This window comes from Corylus avellana, chromosome 1, assembly GCF_965113065.1.
Source record: "Corylus avellana chromosome 1, dhCorAvel1.hap1.2, whole genome shotgun sequence".
Lineage (NCBI taxonomy): Eukaryota > Viridiplantae > Streptophyta > Magnoliopsida > Fagales > Betulaceae > Corylus > Corylus avellana.
In genome coordinates this window covers 4014510-4040070 of record NC_142490.1, presented here as the reverse complement: position 1 = coordinate 4040070, position 25561 = coordinate 4014510, and the positions used below count along the sequence as shown (strand labels likewise).

Genomic DNA, 25561 nt, shown 5'->3' with positions numbered 1-25561 from the left:
TTAATTATTTTTAAAAATATATATTATTTTATTATTATTTTTTGTTTATAAATAAGTGTCTCATTTATAGCCTCAAGATCTCTTTAAAGAGATCCTGACCATTAACTGAATAGTCTTCTGTCCAAAATAGACAAGAGAAGGTCTTGTTAGCTCTTCACCGGCCAAAATGACAATAACCTTCCCTATAATTAATTAATTAATTAGAAACCACCTTAGGAGATGGGCGGATGGGAGCCTTTCATTAGGCACGTGGCACCCAAAACTTCTATACCAGGAAAGTGGGGTTGGCCTCTCAATTTATGTTAAATTTATTATATACTGGAGACCCACTTCAGGAAATGGGGGCTTTTCATTGGGCACGTGGCACCCAAAAATTCTATACGAGGAAAGTGGGCTTGGCGTCAATTTATTTTAAATCCCATCATCTCCTACACTTGTCGGCTTAACTTATTATTTGAATCATTTGATAACAACAAACAGGAATCCACAATAGTGGGTGGAGAAACGAATGATTGTCCCCTTTCTTAGAGCAATTTTTTTGCATGAGTTCACCCTTCTTCATAGGTTTTGATCAAGAGTACTTACTAGTTAGGTTTGCATTTGATATACTTCTCTGTACAACCTTTCTATCGTCTATATAGAATATCTGAAATAATTTTGGATGGCGTACAAAATTCTTATTGAATTAAAATAATACTAATCTAAAAATTAACAATAAAATACAAGAGATGAAAAATAAAGTATGAAAAGATCTCACAATGTTAGAAGTTCATCTTATGTTACTCCAAAAATGATGCGAGTCTTAAAATTACTGTTAGGTTTGTGAATGATTATTATTAGATTTTGATCAAATGGTAATTTTAGAAGTCTCATTTTTTGACTGACAAATGATGAACTTGTAGAATTACTCATGTAAAAGAGATCAAAGGCCTAAGTTTAGGGGATCTCTATAAAGATTCACCACCTTTCATGTTTGACCCTTGACCTCCGATACCTTCTAAGTTCGACATACATGCATTATATATGACCATCCTATAAAAGATATCAAAGGCCTAAGTTTAGGGAATTTCTAAGAAGATCTATCACATTTCATGTTTGACCCTTGACCTCCAATACCTTTCAAATCATACATACATGCCTTATTTATGATCACCTATAAAAGATATTAAATGCCTAAATTTAAGGAATCTCTATGAAGATCTATCATATTTCATGTTTGACCCTTAACCTCCAATCCTTTTCAAGTCTGACATACCTGCCTTATTTATGACCACCCTATAAAAGATATTAAATGCCTACATTTAGGGGATTTCTATGAAGATCTATCACATTTCATGTCTGACCCTTGACCTCTAACACCTTCCAAGTCCGACATACATGCCTTATTTATGACCACCTTATAAAAGATATTAAATGCCTAAATTTAGGGGATCTCTATGAAGATCTATCACATTTCATATCTGATCCTTGACCTCCAATACCTTCTAAATCCTACATGCATGCCTTATTTATAACCACCATATAAAAGATATTAAATGCCTAAATTTAGGGGATCTCTATGAAGATCTATCACATTTCATGTCTAACCCTTGACCTCCAATACCTTCTAAGTCCGGAATACCTGTCTTATTTATGACCACCCTATGAAAGAGATCAAATGCCTAAGTTTAGGGTACACATGCTACTCACCATTCTATCACTTAATCTGCTACCTTTCACAAAATTAACCTACTAACTTAGGCATTAAAGTGTCCTCCGCTGGCATCCTCCTTCGAGTCAACTGTGTCTATTTTTATTTGTCTTTGCAAGTATGCTTGGCTAAATTTCGGTGGTGCGGTCAACAGTATCAACAGAAACGATCCAGATCCTCTTATTTGAACCATTTTTCCTCTCTACACCCACAATCATATCTACCTGCTAATTATTTAATGATCTGTGAGTGGGAGTTCAATGGTAGCTCTTAATCTCTCCAATAAAGCTGAAACACACTGGCACGCCTCTTGTCATTCATAGGTGATAACGCACTATAAAAGCCTTGCACTTCGAGGGCTTTCCAAATTCATGGGTTCCCGTACATTTTAATACATGTTATTATATTCCAATGGTCCCAACTTTTCTCTTGTGATTTCCTATAAATAGACACCTTTCTCTCTGCATTTCTTGCTTGCATCTGGTCTTTCCCCCAATTAAGTCCAAAACAATGACCACTTTACTGAGGATGTTTCTGATGTTTCTTGTGCCCATTTTACTCTCCCACGTGTCAGCAGACAATGCTTGCCCAAAATGTGGTAGCACTGAAGTTCCATACCCTCTAAGCACTGATGGCAGCTGTGGAAACTCTCGCTACAGAGTCTACTGCAACAATGGCGTTCTTGAGTTCTTGTCAGGAGGAGGATTTTACTACAAAATCCTCAGCATTAACCCGAGTGCTTATAAGCTTGTTATAAGCCCACCGCCAATAAAGAAAGACACGTGTTATTCTTCTGATTTTGCTTCTGAGGGATTAAAGCTGGACGAGAGCTTGCCCTTCAACGTGTCTACTCACAACACTGTCATGCTGCTGAACTGCACCGACAACATTCTCAGGTCGCCTCTCAACTGTTCTTCAAGCAGCTTTTGCAGGCTGTACGAGGAGGAGGTGGAGGAGGCAAGTGGGTGTAGAAACACCCTTTGCTGCCATTACTTGAAGGATTCTGCCATGACTTCACATATGATTAGGGTAAGGGCTGGAGGGTGCAGTGCTTATACCTCTGTGGTGGATCTCAAGCTTGGAGCCCCTTTGGATTCTTGGAACTATGGCATTGAGCTGCAATGGGTGCCCCCCAACTGAGTTTTGGTTGTTGGGCGAGCAATGCTATTTAGTAGACTACTATAGGACTATCATACAACTGGGATAACGTGACAGTGAAAATCGGCCCTTGATTTTATTTTATGTTTTATGAGTACGGATCCAAATGTTAATTTTTGCTGCCACAAAATCAAGTTATATGATAGTCGTATTAGAGTTTATTTTATATAGCATTAGTCTGGCTGGATTACATGGCTAGTGAACTTACTTAGTATGAGTGTGTGGGCAAATAAATGCCTTTTTTCATTTACCTGAAAAATAATAATAATAATAAGGCGATTTAATATTTTTTGCTTTTATTGTTGTATTTTTTGCATCATGAACTTGAAAATTGAGACGTTGAAATCAAACTGAAATAAAGAGGATTCTATTCCGTTGCCAAGGTCTACTAGTTTTGTAGGTTTTTTTTTGTGCAAAACTTCGGTGTTGATGTTTTGCTCATTTGTGTCACATGCACGTGTATATGACACTTGTTTGCTTGTTTCTACTCGCTCTGTATTCATCACTTTTCATGTATTTTTAATTATCATGTTATAATTATGCATTAGATGTTTTGTGTGCTAAATCACTCCTAATTATGCCACCAATGCTTGGTATCCCTTTATCCCCTTTCAATTAGAAAATAAATAAATAAATAAAAATGCCACCAATTCTTGGCTTTAACTGCAAACCAAACTCCATTGGGCCATCTGGCTATTACTACGATTTGGCCCAAACTATCAAGTTCTACAACGATTCCCTTGTCCAAGAAAAAATGTCTGAAAAAAAAAAACAGAAAGTGCTCCCAATCATTGCTATTTGACTAATTTTATGTGCTTTTTTCCTGGCAGGACATAATGAGGTCTCAACAGTAGCTAATATGGAAAATCCAATTTTCCACACAGCAGGAAAACAGAAAAAGGATCTTATAAAACAATATATTTGGACTTAATAATGTCAAGAGGTTCATGCAGCTTCTCCAAATTGAGCCCCACAAACTTTTGACAAAAGATAGCAGACCATCGCATGCTTTTCTTTTGTTATTATTTGACTTTTTTCCAATTCATTCTTTATGGAGAGTGGAGACATCGAGATATGCTTTTTTTCATTCTACCCACCACCTCTTCTCTCTTTGCTGCTTTTTTTTTTTTTTTTTTTGGAGGTGGTGAGGAAAATGCATTGTAGCATATTCCTCTGGAGACATCCTTGTCAATAACATATATTTTTCTGCTTTCCTCCGTTAGCCTTACAACTTGCATTTAGACTTCTCCCTGATCTCTTAATCCAAGGGTTAGCAAAACTTTCCAACATCAGCTGCAATATTCCATCTATACTACTTCGAATAAATTTCAAATCCAAAAGTCATGATTTGCTTATGAGTGATACTACTTCAACTACTTCAAGTGGCGTGTTTTTATGTTTGAGTAATGATACTTTCCACATTCATTTCACACCGGCTAACATAGTGTTTTAAGTAACATCCCATAATTTTAAGCAGCTTCTTATGTCAACCACTTAAAACATGTCACGTCAATCGGTGTAAAATGAATGTGAAAAATATTATTACTCTTTAAGTTGCTTTCCTTATTTTTGAAATGAGTGGCATAAAAAATCACTTAAAACATGTCACGTCAACAAGTGTAAAATAGGTCCAAAGAGAAGCAATACTCTTTGATGATTACTAGAAGGTATACTCAACTGGAAATGGCGTGAGTGCCACACCAAGAACAAATATTAACCATGTATAAACATAACAGAATAAAACAATGTTGAAACAACCAGGAACTGGTACTGTGGTTCCAATTGATGCTGTTTAACAAATGATAACTGGGAACAGCTGTGTACCAAGTCAGTCTTTGTTTATAAATAACAGCAAATATTTGTCAACATCTTGCCCTGTATAATGCGTGTAGCATTCTCAATAAAATATCATTGAGAAGACAAATGAAAAGTAGAAACAAATCTACCATAACTACAAGAAGAAAACGCTGCTGAAACATAACTTATCATTACGCAATCTTTGTTTTACTTACAAATTCAAGCTGTTAGTAATCAAACTATCACAAACATATCTAATAGATAGCATGTCCGTCCTCTGTCAGTCAGTCCAACAGCTGAGCACAAACAGACTTGACACAAACTTTTCACAATCTCCAAAACACCTACACTCTCTGTATCTCTACCTCATTTCTTACACACATCTATATAGCAACAATTTCGAAGAGGAAAACCAAGCATGCTCACACTGCCAGAGAAAAAATATATATCAACATTTACTAATTTACCAGATAAATTACTATGAGGTCACTGTGCCACTGCTCGCCTTTTTCCTTCCATGGCATCTTTCTTCTTCCGACAATTAGTGCAGAGGAAGGGGCCTTCCCATGGTTTTGATGCCAGTGAGAAGAAAGGCCCTGAATTTACTGTTATTCCATCACCAGGGGGTTGATCCACTTGGCAGACTGCACACCGGACAAGCCCAGAGTTCGAGTTCAGAGGAAAATCCTTACCCAGCCTGCATTTCCATTGAGACAAAGAGGAACTAAGGACGAAACCAAGATGACAAAACCTAAGACCCCCTTGTTATTTCTTTTAAACATGCAGCCACATCATTAAAGTCAAGGATAATATAACCTATGTTATTGAACAATAGGAAGAAGTAATTTGGCCTTGATTTGACTAATGAAGTCTATTAGCCCATACATTCAACTACGGGAGAAAATTGCAAGTGACCATTTACTCAACAGGTTCTGGATTCAAAAAAATAAAATAAAATAATATTTGCAGCAGGAGCATCCAATAAGATGGCTCAATATCCTGCTCTAAGAACTGTCGTAAATGAGTTCTATAAACATGACGGTAGCATAACTTAGTAATGTTAAATTATGAAAACTAATAAATACCTTTCTGCGAGCATAGCAGAACCCTCTTCAAACAACTCCTCCACAACCCCGACAGCCGAACGCTTACTTGTTGATTTGTTCATAGAATTCTGATATTTCTTTCCAAAGACTAGTGAACTGAACATGTTCTGTTTCTTCCTTGGTGTTGGTGGTAAAACAGGATGGTCACATGGGATAATGTCGACAACAAGGCAGGTTGTATCATCCTTCAGGCCCCTTGACCTCAGAGCCTCCTAAATAATGGAACATTTACTTTTTTGATAAGTAAAAATGGAACAAATAAGCATCAAGCCAGACAAAGTTAATCTAAGTATCATCTTGGACTTGAAAGAAGAATTCCATTCTAAACATCACCTTCACAACAAGCTTTGCAGCAAGCTCTGCAGGTAAACCTCGACAAGATTTGGCAGCCATATCAGAAGATAAAGCATCCCAGATACCATCAGAAGCAATTATAAGTCTTCCTCCAGCATTTGAAAGCTAAACAACCAGAAAGAAGATTTTTCAACTTCAGAATGCATTGCCATATATGCAAATAAAACCATCACCAATAAGACATAATGAGCTCACTTTCACTTGCTTAACATGAGGCACTGGGACAATGAATTCTCCAACATCTGTGTCACCAATTGACCTAGAAAGGCATAATCCACCAGGCCAGCAGCGGAGGGGGCCAACCTATGAAACCATATACAGATTGCCAGTAAGATAGGAGAATGGCATATAACACATAAGAGGCCATATGGGAATAGTATATAATGCATAAGAGCTTCTTGCGAGCAGCATGCTGAACATATATAATCAAATTATACCTCATTTCCCCCAAATACATTGAGCCTTCCTACTTCACCCCCACTAGCAGTGACACGCTCTCTCTCTTCTGCATTCTCTTCCAGCCTGTGATCAACAGTCAAGAGAGAAACCACACCGCCTTGGGTGTCCAATATGCATCGCGAATCACCAACAGATGCAACAGTGATAGTCCAACCATCAATCACAACAAATGTAACTGTCGTCCCAGAAGTCTCTCCTGTCATTAATATCCAAATGTAAAATATATGAACCCGAAAGAAAATGCCAAAAATAAAAAACATATAAATGTAATAACAAAATGGGGTGCTCACCTTTCTGCTGAAATTCTATGTCAGTTTTCACAAAACCTGCAACTAGCGCCCGGGGAAGGGCTTGAAGCCACTCGTCCCTATTGATTCCTTGAGGAATTGCACTTAAAACATTAGCCAATAAATTCTCCTTTGCAAAGATAGCAGCTGATATACCATTATGCCCATCAAAAATCTGCCAAGTAAGAATTCCAGTGGGTATTATAACCATTAGGGAGTAATAGTGATGCTCCACTTGGTCGCTGAGAAAAGGAAGGAAATGATAAGAAACAAAAATTTCTCAATGCTGAATTGAAATTTCCACTGTAGAGACTTGAAAACCAAGAACTCTATTCAACAGAACCAACTTCAACCAGAACTTGGTTTTGAAATTTGCATAATCTTTTTCTCAGTTTTTCTTGGTAACCAGATGAAAAGTATTTAATTATAGCTTAGAGTTCATGAGTTTATATATGTATATGGATAGGAAATAATACCGCAAAAACAGAAAATGATGTCGACGGATTCCCAGGAACCCACTGGCAATCGGGTTTTATTAGGAAGTAATCCTCTCCTTTCTTTGCCAAAGCTGCCTGTCCATACTTCACAAAAGGTTTCTCAACCTTCTCATTCCTAAGCTCACGGCCAATTAGAGTCGCAAGCGGAACAAGAGTCTTCATCCTCGACACTTCCACTTGGCTCATCCTAGTCTACGTTTCGGCATTTCCAAGACCTCAATGCCAAAAACCTAATAATCCAAAACAACCATTTAGATTGTATTCCGCAATTTCATCACTTAGATCACAAACAGGCATAAAAATATGCACATACCTAAACCCAATGATCTAAAACTTCCATGTATGAAAGATACTACCATATTATATAAATTACGCACCATATAAAACTACAACTTGCCATTTAATCCAAATTTTCTCACATAATTTCTCATATCCAAACTAAAAATACAAAGCAGGCAATTATTCCTTACTAATCTAAATATCCTAAAGTACCATTTCAGTAATCAGAAAAATACATTACCCTAGACAGTGAACAGAAATCAAAATAACCCTCAAAATGTACAAAAGAACCTCTAAAGCTACCAAATCTATGGGCCTATGGCATTTCTTACCTTCATACAAAACACCAACCAGTCAAACACAATCACCCAAAACCCCACATTCCAATCCCCAAAAGAAAAAAAAGACAAAAAAAAAAAAAACCCACATAAAACACACAAATCTCCACTAACTGATCTAATTTCTTCGCATACCAACTCAGCACAAATAATCAGTACCATCCCTAAGCAATAAACCAAATGCAAATCAAATAATACCAAAATGAGCAAAAAAACAACAAAACTAGCTCATATCAAAAACCTAATCCAACAAGACCAACCCATTCCATCTATTCACACAGTTTCATTCAACTAATTCACATATAACCACCAAAAATCTCCACTAACCGATCTCAATTTTTTTGTTTCTTTACCACATTGAGCTAAATTCGAACTAGAAGTGGCAAAAATAGTTTTAAAAATGGGAAAAATTTCAAGAAATAAAATAAAAAACCGTAAACTCACAGTTCTAGCATTAGATCAGGCCGAGAGGATCGGACATTGAACAGAGCTGCGAGCCCTTCTACAAGGCCTGCATTTCTTGACCCTCGATCAGGTGCTCAAAAACCCTGAAAACTTTTTGTGTGCGTAGAGAAGAGAGAGAGAGAGACAGAGAGGCTCACAGGGTTTTCTGTGATTTGATTGGAAGAGAAATCTAGAGAGAGAGAGAGAGCGTGTGTGTGTGAGAGGGTGAGTGTGTTTTTCTTAGAGAGAGAAAACGCGGAAAAGACGATGATTTTTTGGACGAAGTTCTGTTGATAATGACATTTACGTCCTAATCTTCGTTGTAATGGAGGAAAGGTCGGATAATAGGTGAAATTACGCAAAGGTCCCTTCGGCGGTGGTTTTGTTTTGGCATTTTTATCTCTTTTCTCAAAAAGAAAAAAAAAATTAGACCTACAATTAATCTATAATTATTTAACAATTTTTATTTTTTATTTACTAATTGATAAGGGAGAAAGGAGGCTTAAAAGGTACTTGAGATAACTTCATTTTAGACCTTTGAATTACCAAGTGATTTGAAAAACCTTCGAACTTCAAAACTTCTTAATTTGGACTCATGAACTTTCAAATTCCAATCAATTTAAACTTCATCATATTTTAAACTTTAAAAGTGAGATAATGACGTTTTATATCCATGACTTTTTTATAAAATTCTAAATTTACCCTTAATTCTAAATTAATTTTTTTTTAAAAAAAAAATCAGGGATATTTTGGTATTTTTAGGAGTAAATCAAGGAAGTTAACGGTTAAATCTGATGGAGGGATTCAAATTGACTGCAATTGAAAGTTCAGAAGTCAAAATTGAGAGGTTTTGAAGTTTGAAAAACTTCTCAAATCGATGTAGTAATTCAGAGGTCTAAAGTAAAGTTACTCTAAAGTATTTTACAAATTGTTAACACATTAGAATAGTTTTAATATCTTGTCAATAAATTATAAGAGAGTTGTGACTCTTGGACTAGGCTTAAGGTAAGATGTATTGAAAACCGATTTTGTTTTGGTTGTATCTTTTCTTTTTTTAATTAAAAGAGCATGAGGTGGCAATCAACTATGTCTATTCTTTTTGACATGTCCACACAAGAGAGGGGAGAGGGATTCGAACTAGTGACCTCCACTTCATTATGTGTGGTCTCAGCCGATTGAGCTACCTCTTGGGGGCAACTATGTCTATTCTACTTATGGTAACACCTACTTGTTGGAGACTACTTAATAAGGGCTTAGATAACGGAAACAATAGGTGTTCCTTCAAGACCGATCAAACCATAATCTAACCCAACTTCATAAAGATTTTCTCAAAACCACTTAATCACCGTCAAATCATGCAATCCACATACTCTTAACTCTTAGAAATATACATTTGATTTGTATTTGTCACACGAATGATATTACTCTCAACATGTTTTTTACGGATTTGAACATGACAGAATGGGAAATTATGCCCTACATTTCAATTGAAGCTTAAATTCAGAGCATTGATACAAATATTACAACTTTTATTATAAGTCCTTAGAAATTAACTAAACAGTTAACATAACATTTATCACGTAACCTACTAAACACTTAAATTTTACTAAATATTTTCATAAATGTTGTGTCATGCACAGTTCACATGAACTGCCACGTAAATTTATATATATATATATATATATATATAAAGAAAAAAGAAAAGAAAGTAGTTTGATGCGGGAAAGTTATACGTGGCTTGGGTGTAGTATCGAAGGGTCATTTTATATGATGTTGACTCATAATAAATCTAAATGGCCGTCCACAAAAAGGACAACCTCTCCACTCCGTATCAGAAGAACAGTGGTGTGTGTTGGTTGGCAAAAATTGGGTGGATTAAGACAGCATATTGATTTGGTGGATTAGGACAAACAGATTGGTAAACAACCTAGACTATCTACGCCAACTAATAACTATTCTTGTCCTTTTTCTTAACTTTCTTCTTAATCAAGATTTTGACAGAGAGATCTCACAACTTGAACAAATGGATCATGCAACCACCTCAAATGGGTCATTTTTTTTTCATTTACATCTCAATATCTTTATTTTCTTGTATTAAATACAAATAAATTGGTTAAACCCCTTTGTTGTTTTTTTTTTTTTTTTTAATTAGTAATACCCTTTGTAAGACATGTGCAGCTCGTGCTACTATGGGGAAAATATAAATTGACCCAATAAAAGTTTGGTTGCGAAATTAATTTGGGTCAACCATATATCATCCTCATTGTGTAGCATGAATCCATATACATGGAAAGGCATGTAGGGGAATTCTTTAATTGCATATGAACTTATGAAATTTGGTTTAAAATATTTAAAAGGTTGCTGCAAAATGGGGCATGGTCTTATTGAACAAATTAAAAAGAAAAAAGAAAGAAGTCAAAAACAATTTGTTTTGCTTGTGTTATATTTTTTCATAAATATTATTAGCAATGATTAAGGAGCAAGTGGGAGTTTTTCTTTTCCCAAGCAAGTGGAATTTGAAAAGTCCAATTGTCCTATACTTGTATATTGAGTTGACGTTTTTTTTTTTTTTTTCATCTTTTGATGACTTGCACGATTTCTTTTTGATGAATGATGGCTTCCATGATTTATAATCAAGCTTTCTTTTTATCCCAAATAATCATCATTGATCATCCATTCTCTCACCTCATCTTCCCGAACACCAAAGGGACCCCTAGATTTCTTATTAAGTTCTTTGATCCCTTATCTCCGAGAGTCCATTCCGTTTTATTTAATTTAAGTAATAAAGATTTATTACTATCAAATCTATGCAGAGTGTCGCAATTGAAAATGTGTTTCAAAATTCAAATTAAAAAAAAGTGCACGATTTTAAAAGTTAAACAATAATTTTACAGAGTATTTAACTATATTTTAAAAATTATAATTTTACTAACTACATTTTAATTTTATCATCGATAATTTCTTAAATTACACGTTTTCGAACAACTTATAATTATGCATAATGAGTAGACAAATCCCATTAATTAATTGACATAACTCAAAATATCCTCCATTTTTTTTTTTTTTTTTAATATTGTTAGAGAGAGAGAGAGAGAGCATGTTGGGACTATCTGTCACGAAAAAAAGGTTAAAGCGGATGCTGACGTGGCCATGTGCTTTTGGGGCCCACTTAACATTTAGCCACTGATTTGAAGGGGGTCCGGACCCAGCTGGAAAGGCTGGTTGTTTCATGCCTGCCCAAGTGGATGACTGTGGGGCGGGCAAAACTTAATTGCTAAAATGAATACCTGGTGTAGCCAAGAAAGTATACACTCTATGCCCGTGATAGACACCTGTCCAAAGGGCAACTCACAAGCTTGTTTAGTAGCCTGCACTTATCGTGAGATCTCCTTTAATCTTTAGAGCTTGCCCTTCCTTTGTCCCCATAATTGATGCCCAACCATAATTAACAACATTAAATGCAACAAATCTTACCTATTAAACGAGATTAAAAGCAACAAATCTTGTTTCTAACGTGTGTTTATAACAACTCTTTCTTCATTCAAAAAAAAAAAAAAAAAAAAAAAAAAAACAACTCTTTCTTCTTTTTTTTGACTAGTAAACTCAATTCAACCTAACTCTAATCTCTCTCTCTCTCTTTTTTTTTTTTTTTTTTTTTAATAAAAAGATTGACCCAGTTCCTTTAATTTTTATATACTTCTAGCTTTTGAATAATGCAGATACTAATTTCTTGAGTTTCTTGGAATTTCTAGTAATAAAAAGTGTAGAAGGGTTTAGGATATTAGTTGTCTGGAATTATGTTTTTTTATTTATTTATTTTTGAAAAAATACAGATTACCTTCCACCAAAGCATCACTACTTTGGCAATGTAGCTTTAAAGTTTAAAAAGCAACATTCAAACCACACAAACTACTAAACTACGGCAATTTAACCCATCTGTTAATTTTTGCCCTTTGGAGATCTAAACTTGGTGACCGATCTATGATTGAAATATTTGATGTTTTCCTTTTATTGCTAAGTTGTGTTATGGTGCTTTTAGCATCTTGCTCTGATTCATTATTGATGTGAATTGGGTCATGGCTATCTTATTGAAAAAAAAAAAAAAAAAAACCAGAGATTTATCTTCTACTGCTTTGTTCTCTGACTAAGAGATCTATGTAATTCTTTTCAAGTTATTACTTTACATTGACACTTCGAATTAATTACTAGTTAAGTAATTTAGGAGGCATTTTTACACAAACAAAATCAGCAAATATGCATCAATATGCTTGTACAAAATCATAAAGAAAATGTGATTGCAGCTAGGAACCTTTAACCAAATTTGGTAGCACCAGAAGTCTTGGCAAAACTTAAAAATTTAGAGCATGTTTGAGAATGTGTTTAAGAAATAAAGCTTTTAAGTCAAAAAAACGTTTTTTAGCAACATCTTCATTTTTAAATTTTTGATAAAAGTGTTTTTTTGGACCCTTAAAAGCACTTTCAAATTTTTTTACCAAACGAATACTTATTTCTTTAAACTGACTTTTTAAGTGTTAAGCGCACTTTTAGACCCTTCAAACACACATCCAAACAAGCCCTTAGTCGAGATTTGGAGACGGAGAAAACTATTCTAGATAGTGAAGAGGCAGAAAGTAGAGAAGTTTTTCGCAGCTTGTTAAATACAACAGATATGTTTTGGATTTTTGCAAGACTAGCATATTTGCCATGTACGTCAAGATGTACACCGGTGCTCCATTTTTCTCTCACTTTGCATATTTTTCTTTCTTCCCTTTTTTTTTATGTATCACTTGAAACCAATAAAAAAGAAAGAAAGAAAGACTCAATATCAACACAAAACACATGAAAATGGGCAAGGTGGGTGGGGGACGCCATAATATCATGACCACCACCAGAGAAACTCAGGCAACTGGAACTATGGCCACTTCAAAAAAAAAAAAAAAAAAAAAAAAAAAAAACCCTCTCTCCCTTTCTCTCTCTCCAACTACATAATAAATACAAAGAAAAAAGAATCATATATATATATATAAAACAACTTCTTCAATACCCCATTAACAGTATTCTCACTTGTGATTCCCACTTCTCCGCTTTCCATCAGCTGGAATGGCCTGCCTTCCAGGCTTGTGCAAAGGTTGGCTTACCCCATTGGGTGGTTTGATCCGTGATGGAGAAGGACTCAGTGATGGAATTGAAGACCTGATTGCAAACACATAATTCAAAAGAGTTTTTTGTTAGAAAAAATCAAATGGAAGAATTATTGCATTCCACATTGAAGTGCAAAGAAAATTTCTGAACATATAGAAGAGGAAGTAGACCACCAGCAGTGCACTACTGCTCAAGAACATATAGTAAAATATAAGGAACAAGACAGGTTACCTGAATTCCAGGCTCTTTACTGGCTTCACATTTGTTTTCTTTGCTTTTGACCCCAAACCAGTGGGAATGCTGGTACCCTTTGGAAGATTCAGTTGCCAAAGCATGTCTGGTTCTGAGGAATCGCTAGTTGCAGCCTCATGCTCATCGGAGTCGTCGGTGGCCGTTTCATACCGACCGCTAATTACATCATAATCCAGGCTATCTTTTTTGTTTGCTGTTAGTTCTGGGTGTATTTTTGAAGGAGCTTGGAGATAACTCTGACCAAACATTTCAGGCAATTGTCTGTTGTCAACTTCCCAATGTCCCATCGGATTTTCATCTCTACTTGCAGTGTCATGTTTTTTCACCATGATCTTATCAACCCAATCGCCAGAAAGCAAGTCCTTGTCATCCTCCTTTCCATTCAGTCCAGGACTTCCAATAGGTCGCCAGGGAGCTGAACTCATCAACATATCTTGGAGATCTAAGCTTCGTCTTTTCGGCTTTAGTTCAGAGTGATTCCGATCCTGCAAGCCAATAAAAAGACAGTGAACCATGTTTTAAAAGGTGTTAAGTAAAATCTAAGATAAAACATTGGATTTTAGGCACCACACTACTACATTAAAGCTATTGTTATAGAAATCATGGCAATTATGATACCCTGGTTCATACCTCTAAGTTACCAACATCCTCCATTGGTTGCCTACGACCCCCAGGGAGATCTCCAACACTTTTCCAACTGGGATGGGAAGGAGAAGAACCGCATGACTTAATTTTCACTCGTTCTGGGCTGCGATATGTAACATGTTGAGGTCTCTCTGTTTCCCCCTCCTTCCTTGCTAAGGCTGCTTTAAGATTAGCAATCTAAAAAGAGAAAGTAAACAAGAAACCTTTATTTTTCTACTCAATTATTGAAGCACAAAAGACATATAAGTGAGTCAAAGCTTTGCAAATTTATTATGCAGATAAAAAAGATAAAGATTAAACTAACAGGCAGCCTCAAGATAAGACATCTGAAAGAAAAACTAAACATAACGTTTTCTATGCTAAGAAAAAGAAGATGAGGCACTTTTCAAGCTTATCATGCAAAACAAACAGCAACATAAAGAGCAAAACCTGTTCTTTAAGCTCCTTCACATCGGCACCATCTTTGTTAACCCGAGCAGCACCAAGCTCAACGGTGGAAACCCTTTCAGCAAATTTGAGTGTACTAATTGTTTCTCCAACCGCGTCAGGCTCAGGACTAATGTGAACAAACATGAGTGTCTTCGCTTGCCCTCCTGATGAATTCAAGGATCAACAACTTAGCAACAGGGAAGATTACAGTGGAAAAATGGAAGAGAATATCTTAGGCGAGGACAATAAGAACTTTACCAAGTGAATCTTGGAGCAGCTGTGTGAGTTTGCTGTTCCTATAAGGAACATGTGAATTCTTTTGTGCAAGAGAGGAAATAACATCTCCTAAGGCAGAAAGAGACTTGTTAATATGTTGTGCCTCCTTTAATCTATCTCCCGTCACTTCAGATTTGTCAACCCTTTCACTCCCTGCCAGATCAACCAGATGCATGCAGCCACGAAGAATAGATCCAGATGTCAGGTCTCTTCCTTGAACATGAACTGTAAGGCAGCTGGAAATGGATTCCATATAGAAGTAAGTATCCATTTTTTACCACACAATAAGACTATAATCAATGTTCTTAAAATCACAAAATAATGAATAAATAAATTTTATATTATGAATTACAATTCATATAGGAAATAATAATTAAAAGGGAAGATTATTTGAAAAGAAAAAATGCTCTACTATAAAACTTATAAGACAAAATAACCATACCTGTGAGAACGACTACTCCGATCATTCATGGCTGTAGCACCCACGGCACGATTCTTTTGCCCAAGATTCATCAAATTTATAACATCAGATGTTGATGAAACAGGTACCAGGTTTGCTTCAGGTACATTGATTCCATTTTGAGAACTGTTACGAATTTCTAATGTACTTAGGAGTCAAGAAAACATATAGGAGTAAGAGGTGCAGAACAAGCAATAATGATATAAAGGAATAAACACTAGTGTTATGAAGGATATCTTTTGTTGAAACCATCTGTCACAAGGAGATCCCTAACTTGCTCATTGTAAATTTCAAGCATCTGAACAGAAATATCATAGGAAATAATGTCTTTCCTCTGTTCTGAGAGAAGAAACAGATCACCCAATGCTCTATAATTTACACCTAGGCCTTCCTCTGTAAGCTCATTGGGTCCACTCTGAATTGATAGATGAGATAAATCAATAAAACTCAAAGCATAGTTAATGACCAAGCATTTTTTTTTGGCAAAAAATAACTCAAAGCCTTATTGTGAAAGAAATTATCAAGAGTCTGATTCCAATGATAACATGTTGAATCTCTTACCATAGTATAAGTTTTCCCTGATCCTGTTTGGCCATAAGCAAATATACAAACATTATAACCATCAAGAACAGACCGAATCAGAGGCTGCGTGTCTAAAAATACCTCCTCTGCAAAGAAAGGAAAGCAGCAGTAGATAAGGAATTTTGACAAAAAGGAAAAATTAAGAAGAAAAACAAAAACAAAGAGACCAACCTTGGCTTGCAGAAGGACCAAATACTCTGTTAAAAGTGAATGACTTCCGTCCCTCTTTGCTATATTTTGAAGGGGCGATAATCGTAATATTTCCTTCATCAATGTGACCCACAGCATTCAAACCGTTTGGTTGCCCAGGCAGGAAAGGCCTCACTCGGCAGTATACCCTAATATTTCCTAATCAAACATAATAAACATGACCCTTAGATCTTGTTGAGAAACTTAAATAATTTTTATTGATTTAAGTCATAAAGTAAAACCATTTGCAATGTCACCTTTTAGATCCTGCACTTGATTGTATAACTTGCGGTTTTCTTCAAGAACACTCTTGTATTTGGAAGCAGCATTAGCTAGACCATGTAAGTGCTTACCTATGAAGGGAAGTTAATGATATCATTCCTACTTTAATAACTTTATAGAACCATAAAAAAAATTTTTGATTTAAATGTGTACCTAGATTGCTGAATTCCTCCTGGTACTTAATCTGCAAAAACTTCATGCCTGATTTAGTACTATGAAGAATGTGTTTCAGTTCCTACAGGAGATCAACATCAAAGTCACTAATTGCATGAGATTAACAAATTTGCTACCGGCAAGTTTGATGCTACTGCAATTTACCAGAATATCTCTTTGTTGTTGTTCAACCAACTTAAGCTGGATTGAGAATTGACTTTTTGATCCCTCATCAAGATCACAGTTCTCGTCATAACATTCCTCCTCTTTGTTTTGTGTGGCAGGTTTCTCATTCATCTTAATCATAGTGAAAGAAAGAAAAAGGTCACCCATTTGTGCTCAATACACAAAAGCAATCATAAATATTATCAACTTGCTTGTGAAAAATATATGCTGAATGCCACAAGTAAATCACTCGCATTGTAAACCTTCTATGATGAATGTAAATACCTTCATATCATCATCAGCAGTTTCCGAAAGAGAATTGTCAACGTCAGATATTCCCATATCTTTCACAGTTGTTTTCATCTGTCAGAAAAGCAGTAAGGATCTTTGTCAGAAAAGCATCTTGAGTATAACATAGTAATACCGCTATTGGAGAAAACAAAATGCTTACCAGTTCATTTTGGCTTGCTAAGCGGCGCCCGAACTCCTCTATGACTTTATTAAGCATAGTTTCCACAATCTGTGACAGGCAAAAAAGTCAGTTGTTGCTCTTAAGTAATGATTAAAACATAGATATGATCAGTTATAACAAAGACCTAGGCCAAACAAGAAGACTACAAGAATGAACATGTAGGGTAATATTGTAAGACATAATACATTTTTTGGGTTTTATACAAATGCTGCACTCAAATGGTTAGTGTCAGCCAACTGGGACAATTTATGGTCTAAAACGCATCCATGGTAGGAGTCAGTGATAGCAATAATAACTTCCAAACCCACCTGCTTACTTTGCAGGATCAAAAGCAGTCTCTTCAAAATCTATCTATATAAGGAAAAATTCATAACAAAGAAAGTGCAAGAACACTTACAATTGGAATGTCTTCATGCTTTCTATCGGAAAGAGCTTCACGGACTAGCATATTTAAGCAACGAGATGATCCCTGCAGATCAGAATACATATAAGATTTTAGGCGCCATGCTACTTTGACAAACAACAAGTGGAGAAAGAAAAAGAAAAAAGCAAACAGAAATACAAACCTCACTAACTCCTTCATTGAGGTCATGACTGAGATCACTGTATGAAGATAGATCACTACACAAACTCTCTAGAGACTTCTCACTCGGTGATATTGTCCTTGAGAAAGAATTCATGAATGGTTCTGAATTTTTTCTTAGAAAGGGTTTCCCACAGGTAGGTGGTTTCAAATTTCCACCAAGTTTCCATGATCCAAGCCCACCTCCTTGTTTCCAGTCACTATATGATTTGAGTGCTAGAACACAGTTCACAATCCTTGCAGATTTTCCTCCCTGTAAAGTCAGAAGATCAAAACAATGTAATGACAGATTGAAAACTCACGCAAATTAATGCATTTATTCTGCACCATATTGGTTCATCATCAACCCAAAAACAACACTACACAGATTTTGCCCTTTTTTTTTTTTCTTTTTTTTTTTTTTTTTTCCAGTAAATCAGATAAAGAAGGGGTATGGATGAAGACCAATATACAGATTTTCCCATTAATGTTAAATAAATTACAAGACACACCTGTTCCAAATCGGAGGCTTCAAAGGTAGGAAGCCCCAAATCTTCCACAGCTACAAGGAAATTTCTAACATTTTCAAAGTACTGGTAAGCAGATAACGCTGCCCCATCAGGAACAATAACGGAATCACAGGGGGCCTCAACCACCTAAATAAGTGAATAAACATCATCAAAACCCACAGACAGATAAACTTACAAGTAAAATTATTGAAAGGAAAGTAAAAACCTTTCTGAACCATACCTTTGGCACAGCTCCAGACTGAACTTTGTTAAGAACATTGCAAAGGATTATCCCACTTCGCAATCCGAGCCTGAAGTCTTCTTCGGAAGGCTCGGCTGGTAAATCTTTACCCCCAACAACTCCAACCGTCTTTCTGAGCCACCCGGCTGCTTCATATCTTCTCAAGGCTGCAAAATGATGTGGCGACCTTAAGTTTCTTTCTTCTTGTTTAGCATATCTCAAGCTAAGAGAAGCCAACTAACACGGAAATAAAGGCTACAGCAGAATTCTTTTTTTTTTTTCTTTTTTTTTAATTATTTCAGTTCTATCTAGAATCTTTTCCAAATTCGTTGGAGCGTAAACCAATCAAAAGATGAGCTTTCTGAAATTTATGGATTTGAGCTGGGGCCTCGAATTGTAATTCTAGCTCCAATATCATAATTCCATGCAACCAAAGGCTCACATTTTCTTCTTCAAAAATTATTGGGAATGAGAAATTGCAAAAGAAAAAAAAAGAAGGAAAATGAAAAATACTAATCCAATGACAATGATGATAAGGAAAATGAGATTATTGGACAATGTAAAATCATATCAAAATTCAGACATTTTCTGTAAATTCAAAATATTTTACGTAACATTGTATCAACATGAATATCGCATCACATAATCATCAAATTTTATAACCAAATCCCACAAAGTTTATTGCTATCATTACAAACACATTCAAAGCAACCGCACATTACCGAAGTTTCAATTGTCAAAACCCACATATATTAGATTGTCATAAAATTTTTGCAAAACCCAATGGACAAATCCAAAAATGAAATCAAGAAATGCTTCCTCTGCTTATCAAAGAAACCAGAACTCCAAATTCAATCAATATTTTCAGAAAAGTAAATGCAGAAAGAATTGAAGAAATGATTGAGCATACAAGCTTCCCCAGCCTTCCTTGAAGCCAAGCCCCTATCGCTGAATCGGGCACCATGTTGTTGAAGAATATCTTCAATCATAGAAGCTACAGAGAAAGACAAAACTTGCTCTGTTTCCATTGTCACACACACACACACCCCAATGAACCCAGAAAAATCTGACGGTTAAAACCAACAGAAATTCAAAATTCAAATCCAACCCATTAATTCACAGGCATAAATTCCTCCAAACCCAGCTTTGGTCCAACAAATTATATTGAAATTAACGAAAAAATTCAGATTATTTGCTTATATACAAAGAAAGTTTAACTTGATTGAATTCTCAGGGAATGATAAAACAAAGACTACGGTTTTGATGAGAAGATCTATATACAAAGAGATTATGCAAAGCGAAGAGTAATAGAGAGAAAATGGGTTCGTATTTTCTCGCTCTTTCTCACACTTTCTCTCTGTTTCGCTCTTAGCTTTCGTGCTTTTTTCTCCCCTGTATCTATCTATATCGGTTGAAAAAAGGTAGACCGAACCTGGTTCCGAGCCTCTCGGTATGGACTCGACGGTTTATATTCTTCCGGGTGGAAATAAAAATAAAAAAATTAAATTAAATTAAATAAAAACTCAATTTCTTAAAAACAATTATTTATTTATTAATTTTTTTTTTCTTTTCAACAACTCTTAACAATTTTTTGGGTAAAACGCGGCCAAATTTAGTTACTTGATGTTCAATTTCTATTGGGTATGGCCTCTAATTTGGCTAAATGAATCGGAAGCTTCCATTTGACGAGTTTGTTCATTTCAACGAAATTTTAGAAAATAGAATCCGATTAAATTCTTCTTTTGTCAAAATTATCTTTTTTTTTTTCTACTTTAATTTGGATACCTTCCACATCATCCATTTTACAATCTAAAAATAAATAGGTAGAAAAATAAAAATCACATATTTGATATATATATATTTTTTAAAAAAAAAATCATTTTGGACAATATATTAGAAACTATTTAGACGTGGGTTGGAGTTATTTTTCTGGTTTTGATGTTGCAAGGAGTGTAATTGTTGGCTAAGTTCTAATAGAGAAGGAAAATATCTTAGAGGATAAAAAATTCTGAAAAAAAAAAAAAAATGAAGCTAGGGTTTAATTCTCACCGAGAGAATTACATACATTTTAAACATATTTCAGTTTGATAAACTAAATTGAAAGAAATTTTTCTGACCCAATTTAAAAAATTAATAATAACCATGTATGAGATGTTATTCACGTGTTTTAGCAGTTGACACGAAGGATAAATCTTCGTAACCTCTCCAGATAACAAGTACACCTTAATTCAGTGAATCTAGGGAGAATAATGCAGTATATCCGAGTGGGTTTGAAGTGAATTGTACACATTGATCTGCCTTTGTTGCATTCATATTATTGCATTGGCTAAATTTGGCTTGGCACTATGTGATTTGCATGCCAACCAAACGTCTTCTCTATTTGATCTAAAAGATCTTTGGCGTTAAAGTGGATTTTTTTGCCCATATGCAAAACAAGGAGAAGACCATCAGAGTCTGAATCGGAAGAAGACTCTACGAAAGTTAAGTCAGATAATTTTTTGAGAAAGAGACCCAATTCTTGGACGGTGTTTCCTGATTTTCTGTCGCGTAGTAAGTATATAGCCCGTGCAATGATTGTCTAACGGGTAGGTAGTTTTATCATTTAGTATTGTATTATATAGTTTAGTATTTAGATTTAACTTTAGTTAGGTCCCTTTCAACCCTACTTGTGTAGACATTGGTTAGTCCCTTTCAGATTTGAAAGATTACCAAGGTGGATTCCTAATGAATTCTGCAGAATGTGGCTATCCAATCTCTAACCCAAATGCCCTTTTCTTTCCTATATTTTAGAGGAAAGGTATAGAGAAATATGATTGGATTATGGGGCCTTTTGTATCCCCACATGGCTTTATCATCTAATTGAAAATGCAAAATGCTTAAAAGTTAGCCCAAATCCTCAATGAAAATTAGGCATAGGCATGATGGATCATTTGTGTAAACAATATGGCTGAGCTTCCCCATCTGTTTCTTTGTCGATACCTTGATGATACCATACCATTATTACAATAATTTATTGCCAATCCCTTTGCTTATTTGTAAAGGCTACATGCCACCATGATTAGGAAACTCAACCTGAGAAAACCAAATACAAATACTTTTAAAAAGGTTAAGATAATCATCACCACCAAAGTACTTTGTGAATGAAAGAAACTTCAACTCTTTACATTATAATTATTTAAGGATGTAATGTCCTCATGTTTTCATCTCCTCTTTTTGATAGCTTCTTCAAATCCAATATATATATATATATATATATATATATATATGAATTTGCCTAGAAATCGAGATTGTAAGAGCATCACTATCATGGCTGATAAAATATGCAAAAGATTTAGATTTACCTTCAACCATGTTTGCTCAAGTGAATCAAAGAACTTTAATAACAGGAAAAAAAAATGAAACAAAAATTTTGTTAAGAGGTGTCTTCTGACCTATGTCAACTGATGCCCAATTGATGGAATACACATGCTTTATTTTTAGGTAAGTCAATGTCCCTCAATCAAAATTTTATCTTATTTATTATTCTCATCAAGGAATAAGAATTAGAATAAAAATCAATTTTGATTTTGATTCCACAAATAATTATTTATTTGGAATAAATTACTGAACACTCATAATTGTTTTTAATGTAAACCACAATAAATGCATGTGGCATATGGGCCACACTAAAATATAATGAGCAAATTTCTTATAATGTGGTGTACCATTAGAGGATAGGCCCATCACATCGAAGAACAAGGCCTATAACCATTGGCCCTGTAAGGAATGTGTGTCGGCCCACAAGCCATTCATAAACAAGCCGAAGATGCGTCGTAGAGAGTTATCACTCGCCATATCATAATTGTTCCCTATTTTATCAATAAAATAATTGGGGGCAGCAGCAGCCCTCTGCAGGAAGATAAGAAGAAGTCCCCTTAAATAAAAGAAGAAAATGGGAAGAAGGGGACTTCTTCTTCCTACTCCCCAAAAAATCTCTCACACCTCTATCTCTCTTGGAGGCCCTCACCATCTCTCTCACGCATGCTAGCTCATTATAACCCAGATATAATGTTTTATTATTGTTCTTACTCTAAACATAATTATACTGACTTAAGCATCAAAGTGTCTTCAATCTCAACCGGAGACCCTTTGTTGTTTTACACACGCCATTCTTGTACCGGGAGACCCCATCTCAGCTCAACCACAAAGATGCATGTTGTGATAGCAAATCTTAGACCCCAAAATCGCACCAACAACAATAATTTTTTTTTTCGTAAAAACAATATGCAAGGACTAATGTGTACGTTCGTATGAAAAGTATAGATTCTTTTTGCCTACTTGGCGCTTACCTAGATCCTTCCTTCACCTTTTACCCCAAAGTCCTCTCCCATGCCTCACACTCCCTCCTAATCCTTAGCTTCTTCTTTTACACATGGATTCTGATGGGGCACCCCGACCAATTAAAGGGATTGTGTACCATTAGAGGAGAGGCCCATCAGAGAACTAAGCAGATTGGTTACTGTTCTTCTTCTTCTCTCTCTCTCTCACATGATGTACAAGAGGAAGTTGAAATTATATGAACAAGTGAGCAACTTGGCAAAGAAAGGTGGGGAAAGAGTTGGGGGTAGGCCAGGAGACAAACTAAGTTTAGGCCCCCCGGGAGATGAAAGATCGGGAAGGGAGGAAGGAAGGAAAGCAGAAAGCACCAATTATATATCTTTCATGCCATGCACTTGTGACTTGTCAATCAAAGATGATGGGCATTGGGCAACCAATCACCATTTCATGGACACAGTAAGTAGCATCACATGATATGTGCGCCACCTCATCATCCAGGCCACTACGTACTTGGCCCATTTCTTTATTAAAATGCCCATATCTCAAGGGATGCTAGCAAATTAAGAGGTTGTTGTTTGAGATTGGGTTCAAAATTCGGGAATACATCTCCCTCCAGTTTATTTGAATCGAAGAGTATTCAGTTAGTTATATTTAAAGGGTATTTTTGTCTTTTCACTTTTAAGAGACAAAAATACATCTTCAATATAACTAACTGAATAGAAAGAATATATGCACCTTAAAGAAGTGGTTCTTGCTGTTTGCTTGCGCGGGAATTGATCAAGAAGGGTTGATGAGCCTTTAGAGGTTGTGTCTATCATCTGAAACCGTGTACAAATTCAACAATTATAATAGAGATTGTATGTATTTGAAACCTTTTTATACACGTAGATCTTATATGAAATACAAGAAACCAAAGTCCTTCATTCAAAATAGTTTCAAAGGAAAATGTTTTTCTTTTGATATTGCATGTATTGCCGTCCAAATAGCTTGTTTAAGGTTTTACGCAGCTTGGAAATTAAGCTAAGATGAAGGGGGTTATTGGTAATTAAGCTGGCCTGTCTCCCTCCAACGTTCAAAAATATTCAAACATATGGTTCGGAGCCGAACCTGAAAGGTTAGGAATTAGGGTGTGTTTTCTCCCAAAAATATGGAAATGGGCCCCAAAGAAAAGTCCAATTGGTGGGACCCAAAGTACCACGCCGTCATGTGTATTAGTTAAGGGCATAAGGCTGCCGGCCCAAGCCCAGCCATTCCATCACGTGGGCTCCACTTCCCCGGCTAAAGACCTGCAAAACATGTTGATAAAGAAGGTTAAAGAAAAGGAAAAAAGAAACAAAGAGGAATAAGATTGAATCAAAGCAAAACTTGACCATGAAATTACTTGTAATTACAAGAAAAAAAAAAAAAAAAAAGTTGATTACAGGACAAGCTATATTTGTTTTGTGGCTTATTTCTCACTTCATCTCCGGAAATTCATTTAGAAAATAAAAGGATTTTTTTTTTCAGAATTTTTTTTAAAACATCTTATTCTATGTTAGTTCTTAATTTTGGTGAGTAATATGGTTGGTATATATATATATTATAAAAAAAAAAAGTATATAGTATGGCATAGATGATAGAGCAATGCTTGGTAGCAGCACTATTTTTGGAAGGATTTAGAAAATAGTGATACTCCAAGCATTAGCTATATGACATATATGCATCAAATTCAAATTATAATCATAAAATAGAGAGAATCTTTGTCCAACGTTTATACGGCCATAAAGTCTAACAATATCTCATTTTCTAACTTTCTATTAATGTATGTTAAATTATCAGTTTTCCAAAAAGTTGACGCCAATAAAAACATGTGAATTTAATATTTAATTAATATTTTAAAATAGACCATATGTGTAGACTCAAGCTTTCTCTCTTATCGCACCAAATGAGAGAAAGATAAAAACACATGATTTTTACCCATTCTCCTCAATAAAGCAATCGACAAAACATCATTTTCCCCATTTAAGAGAAAATCCACACCACTAAGTGACCATGCCACTGAGCCACTACCCACGCCATCGTTGAGTATCGTCGAGCGCCACCAATGGTCCCTTTGCTGTTGCTCCACCACCGGTAAGTTTTGGGTATTCATTCTTTGGAGGATATTTTATCTTGTTCTTCAATTTTGATCATTTGGGTTGTTCTCTTTAAAAATATATATAAGAATCACATCTTCTAAGAAAATGTGTCAATGTAATACAATTGATTGGAGAAAAAAATTGTTAATTCAAGAATTATAAAATTTAAAATCTTTATCCAATCAATATAAAAGCAAAAAGTAATTAGTATTGGTGGGGATTATATTAAAAAAAAAAAACAAATAAAAATGTAAATGATAATTAATGATAAAACAAGTATTAGGAAAAAATGTCCTCGAAAGGTAACTTAATCGGCTTGGACCACGTCTAAAGAAGCGGAAGTTACTAGTTCGAATCTC

The 25561-nt window shown here is 35.3% G+C and overlaps 3 protein-coding genes across 4 annotated transcripts; 1 reads left to right on the top strand and 2 right to left on the bottom strand.

Moving 5' to 3' along the window:
• The first annotated feature begins 2200 nt into the window (after nucleotides 1-2200).
• LOC132168574 (wall-associated receptor kinase-like 20) lies at nucleotides 2201-2830 on the top strand. Its single transcript, XM_059579572.2, has one exon. The coding sequence runs from the start codon at nucleotides 2201-2203 to the stop codon at nucleotides 2828-2830; it is 630 nt and encodes a 209-aa protein (XP_059435555.1).
• Nucleotides 2831-4810: 1980 nt separating this feature from the next.
• Nucleotides 4811-8684, bottom strand: LOC132172339 (Protein phosphatase 2C family protein). Of its 2 annotated transcripts, XM_059583823.2 has the most exons (9): nucleotides 8410-8684; nucleotides 7328-7578; nucleotides 7060-7093; nucleotides 6855-6941; nucleotides 6543-6760; nucleotides 6301-6408; nucleotides 6085-6210; nucleotides 5731-5963; nucleotides 4811-5342 (listed from the first exon to the last, which is right to left on the bottom strand). In XM_059583823.2, exons 2-9 carry the CDS (start codon nucleotides 7532-7534, stop codon nucleotides 5132-5134), a joined length of 1224 nt encoding a protein of 407 aa, XP_059439806.1. In that variant the 5' UTR covers nucleotides 7535-7578; nucleotides 8410-8684; the 3' UTR covers nucleotides 4811-5131. The 2 variants fall into 2 exon arrangements, with proteins under 2 accessions (XP_059439806.1, XP_059439805.1); XM_059583822.2 differs by lacking the exon at nucleotides 7060-7093 and having other exon boundaries at nucleotides 6855-7026.
• Nucleotides 8685-13453: 4769 nt separating this feature from the next.
• On the bottom strand, nucleotides 13454-19796 carry LOC132170708 (kinesin-like protein KIN-14G). The gene is made up of 19 exons (XM_088513163.1): nucleotides 19679-19796; nucleotides 18769-18935; nucleotides 18531-18674; nucleotides 18023-18292; nucleotides 17854-17925; nucleotides 17436-17504; nucleotides 17270-17347; nucleotides 16985-17116; nucleotides 16820-16901; nucleotides 16642-16737; nucleotides 16367-16543; nucleotides 16175-16281; nucleotides 15850-16028; nucleotides 15596-15757; nucleotides 15136-15389; nucleotides 14878-15041; nucleotides 14434-14625; nucleotides 13783-14288; nucleotides 13454-13602 (listed from the first exon to the last, which is right to left on the bottom strand). Exons 1-19 carry the CDS (start codon nucleotides 19794-19796, stop codon nucleotides 13470-13472), a joined length of 3102 nt encoding a protein of 1033 aa, XP_088369289.1. The 3' UTR covers nucleotides 13454-13469.
• Between the last annotated feature and the right edge of the window lie 5765 nt (nucleotides 19797-25561).

Excerpts from the sequence above, each read along its gene's own strand:
- LOC132170708 (XM_088513163.1), bottom strand. The coding sequence starts at position 19,796 with ATGGAAACAGAGCAAGTTTTGTCTTTCTCTGTAGCTTCTATGATTGAA. Across the intron at positions 14,626-14,877 it reads TGAAGGAGCTTAAAGAACAG|ATTGCTAATCTTAAAGCAGC; the intron begins GTTTTGCTCTTT and ends TTCTCTTTTTAG. Across the intron at positions 14,289-14,433 it reads AGGATGTTGGTAACTTAGAG|GATCGGAATCACTCTGAACT; the intron begins GTATGAACCAGG and ends ATTGGCTTGCAG.
- LOC132168574 (XM_059579572.2), top strand. The coding sequence starts at position 2,201 with ATGACCACTTTACTGAGGATGTTTCTGATGTTTCTTGTGCCCATTTTA.
- LOC132172339 (XM_059583822.2), bottom strand. The coding sequence starts at position 7,534 with ATGAGCCAAGTGGAAGTGTCGAGGATGAAGACTCTTGTTCCGCTTGCG. Across the intron at positions 7,027-7,327 it reads CATCATTTTCTGTTTTTGCG|ATTTTTGATGGGCATAATGG; the intron begins GTATTATTTCCT and ends CTTACTTGGCAG. Across the intron at positions 6,211-6,300 it reads CTCATGTTAAGCAAGTGAAA|CTTTCAAATGCTGGAGGAAG; the intron begins GTGAGCTCATTA and ends CTGGTTGTTTAG.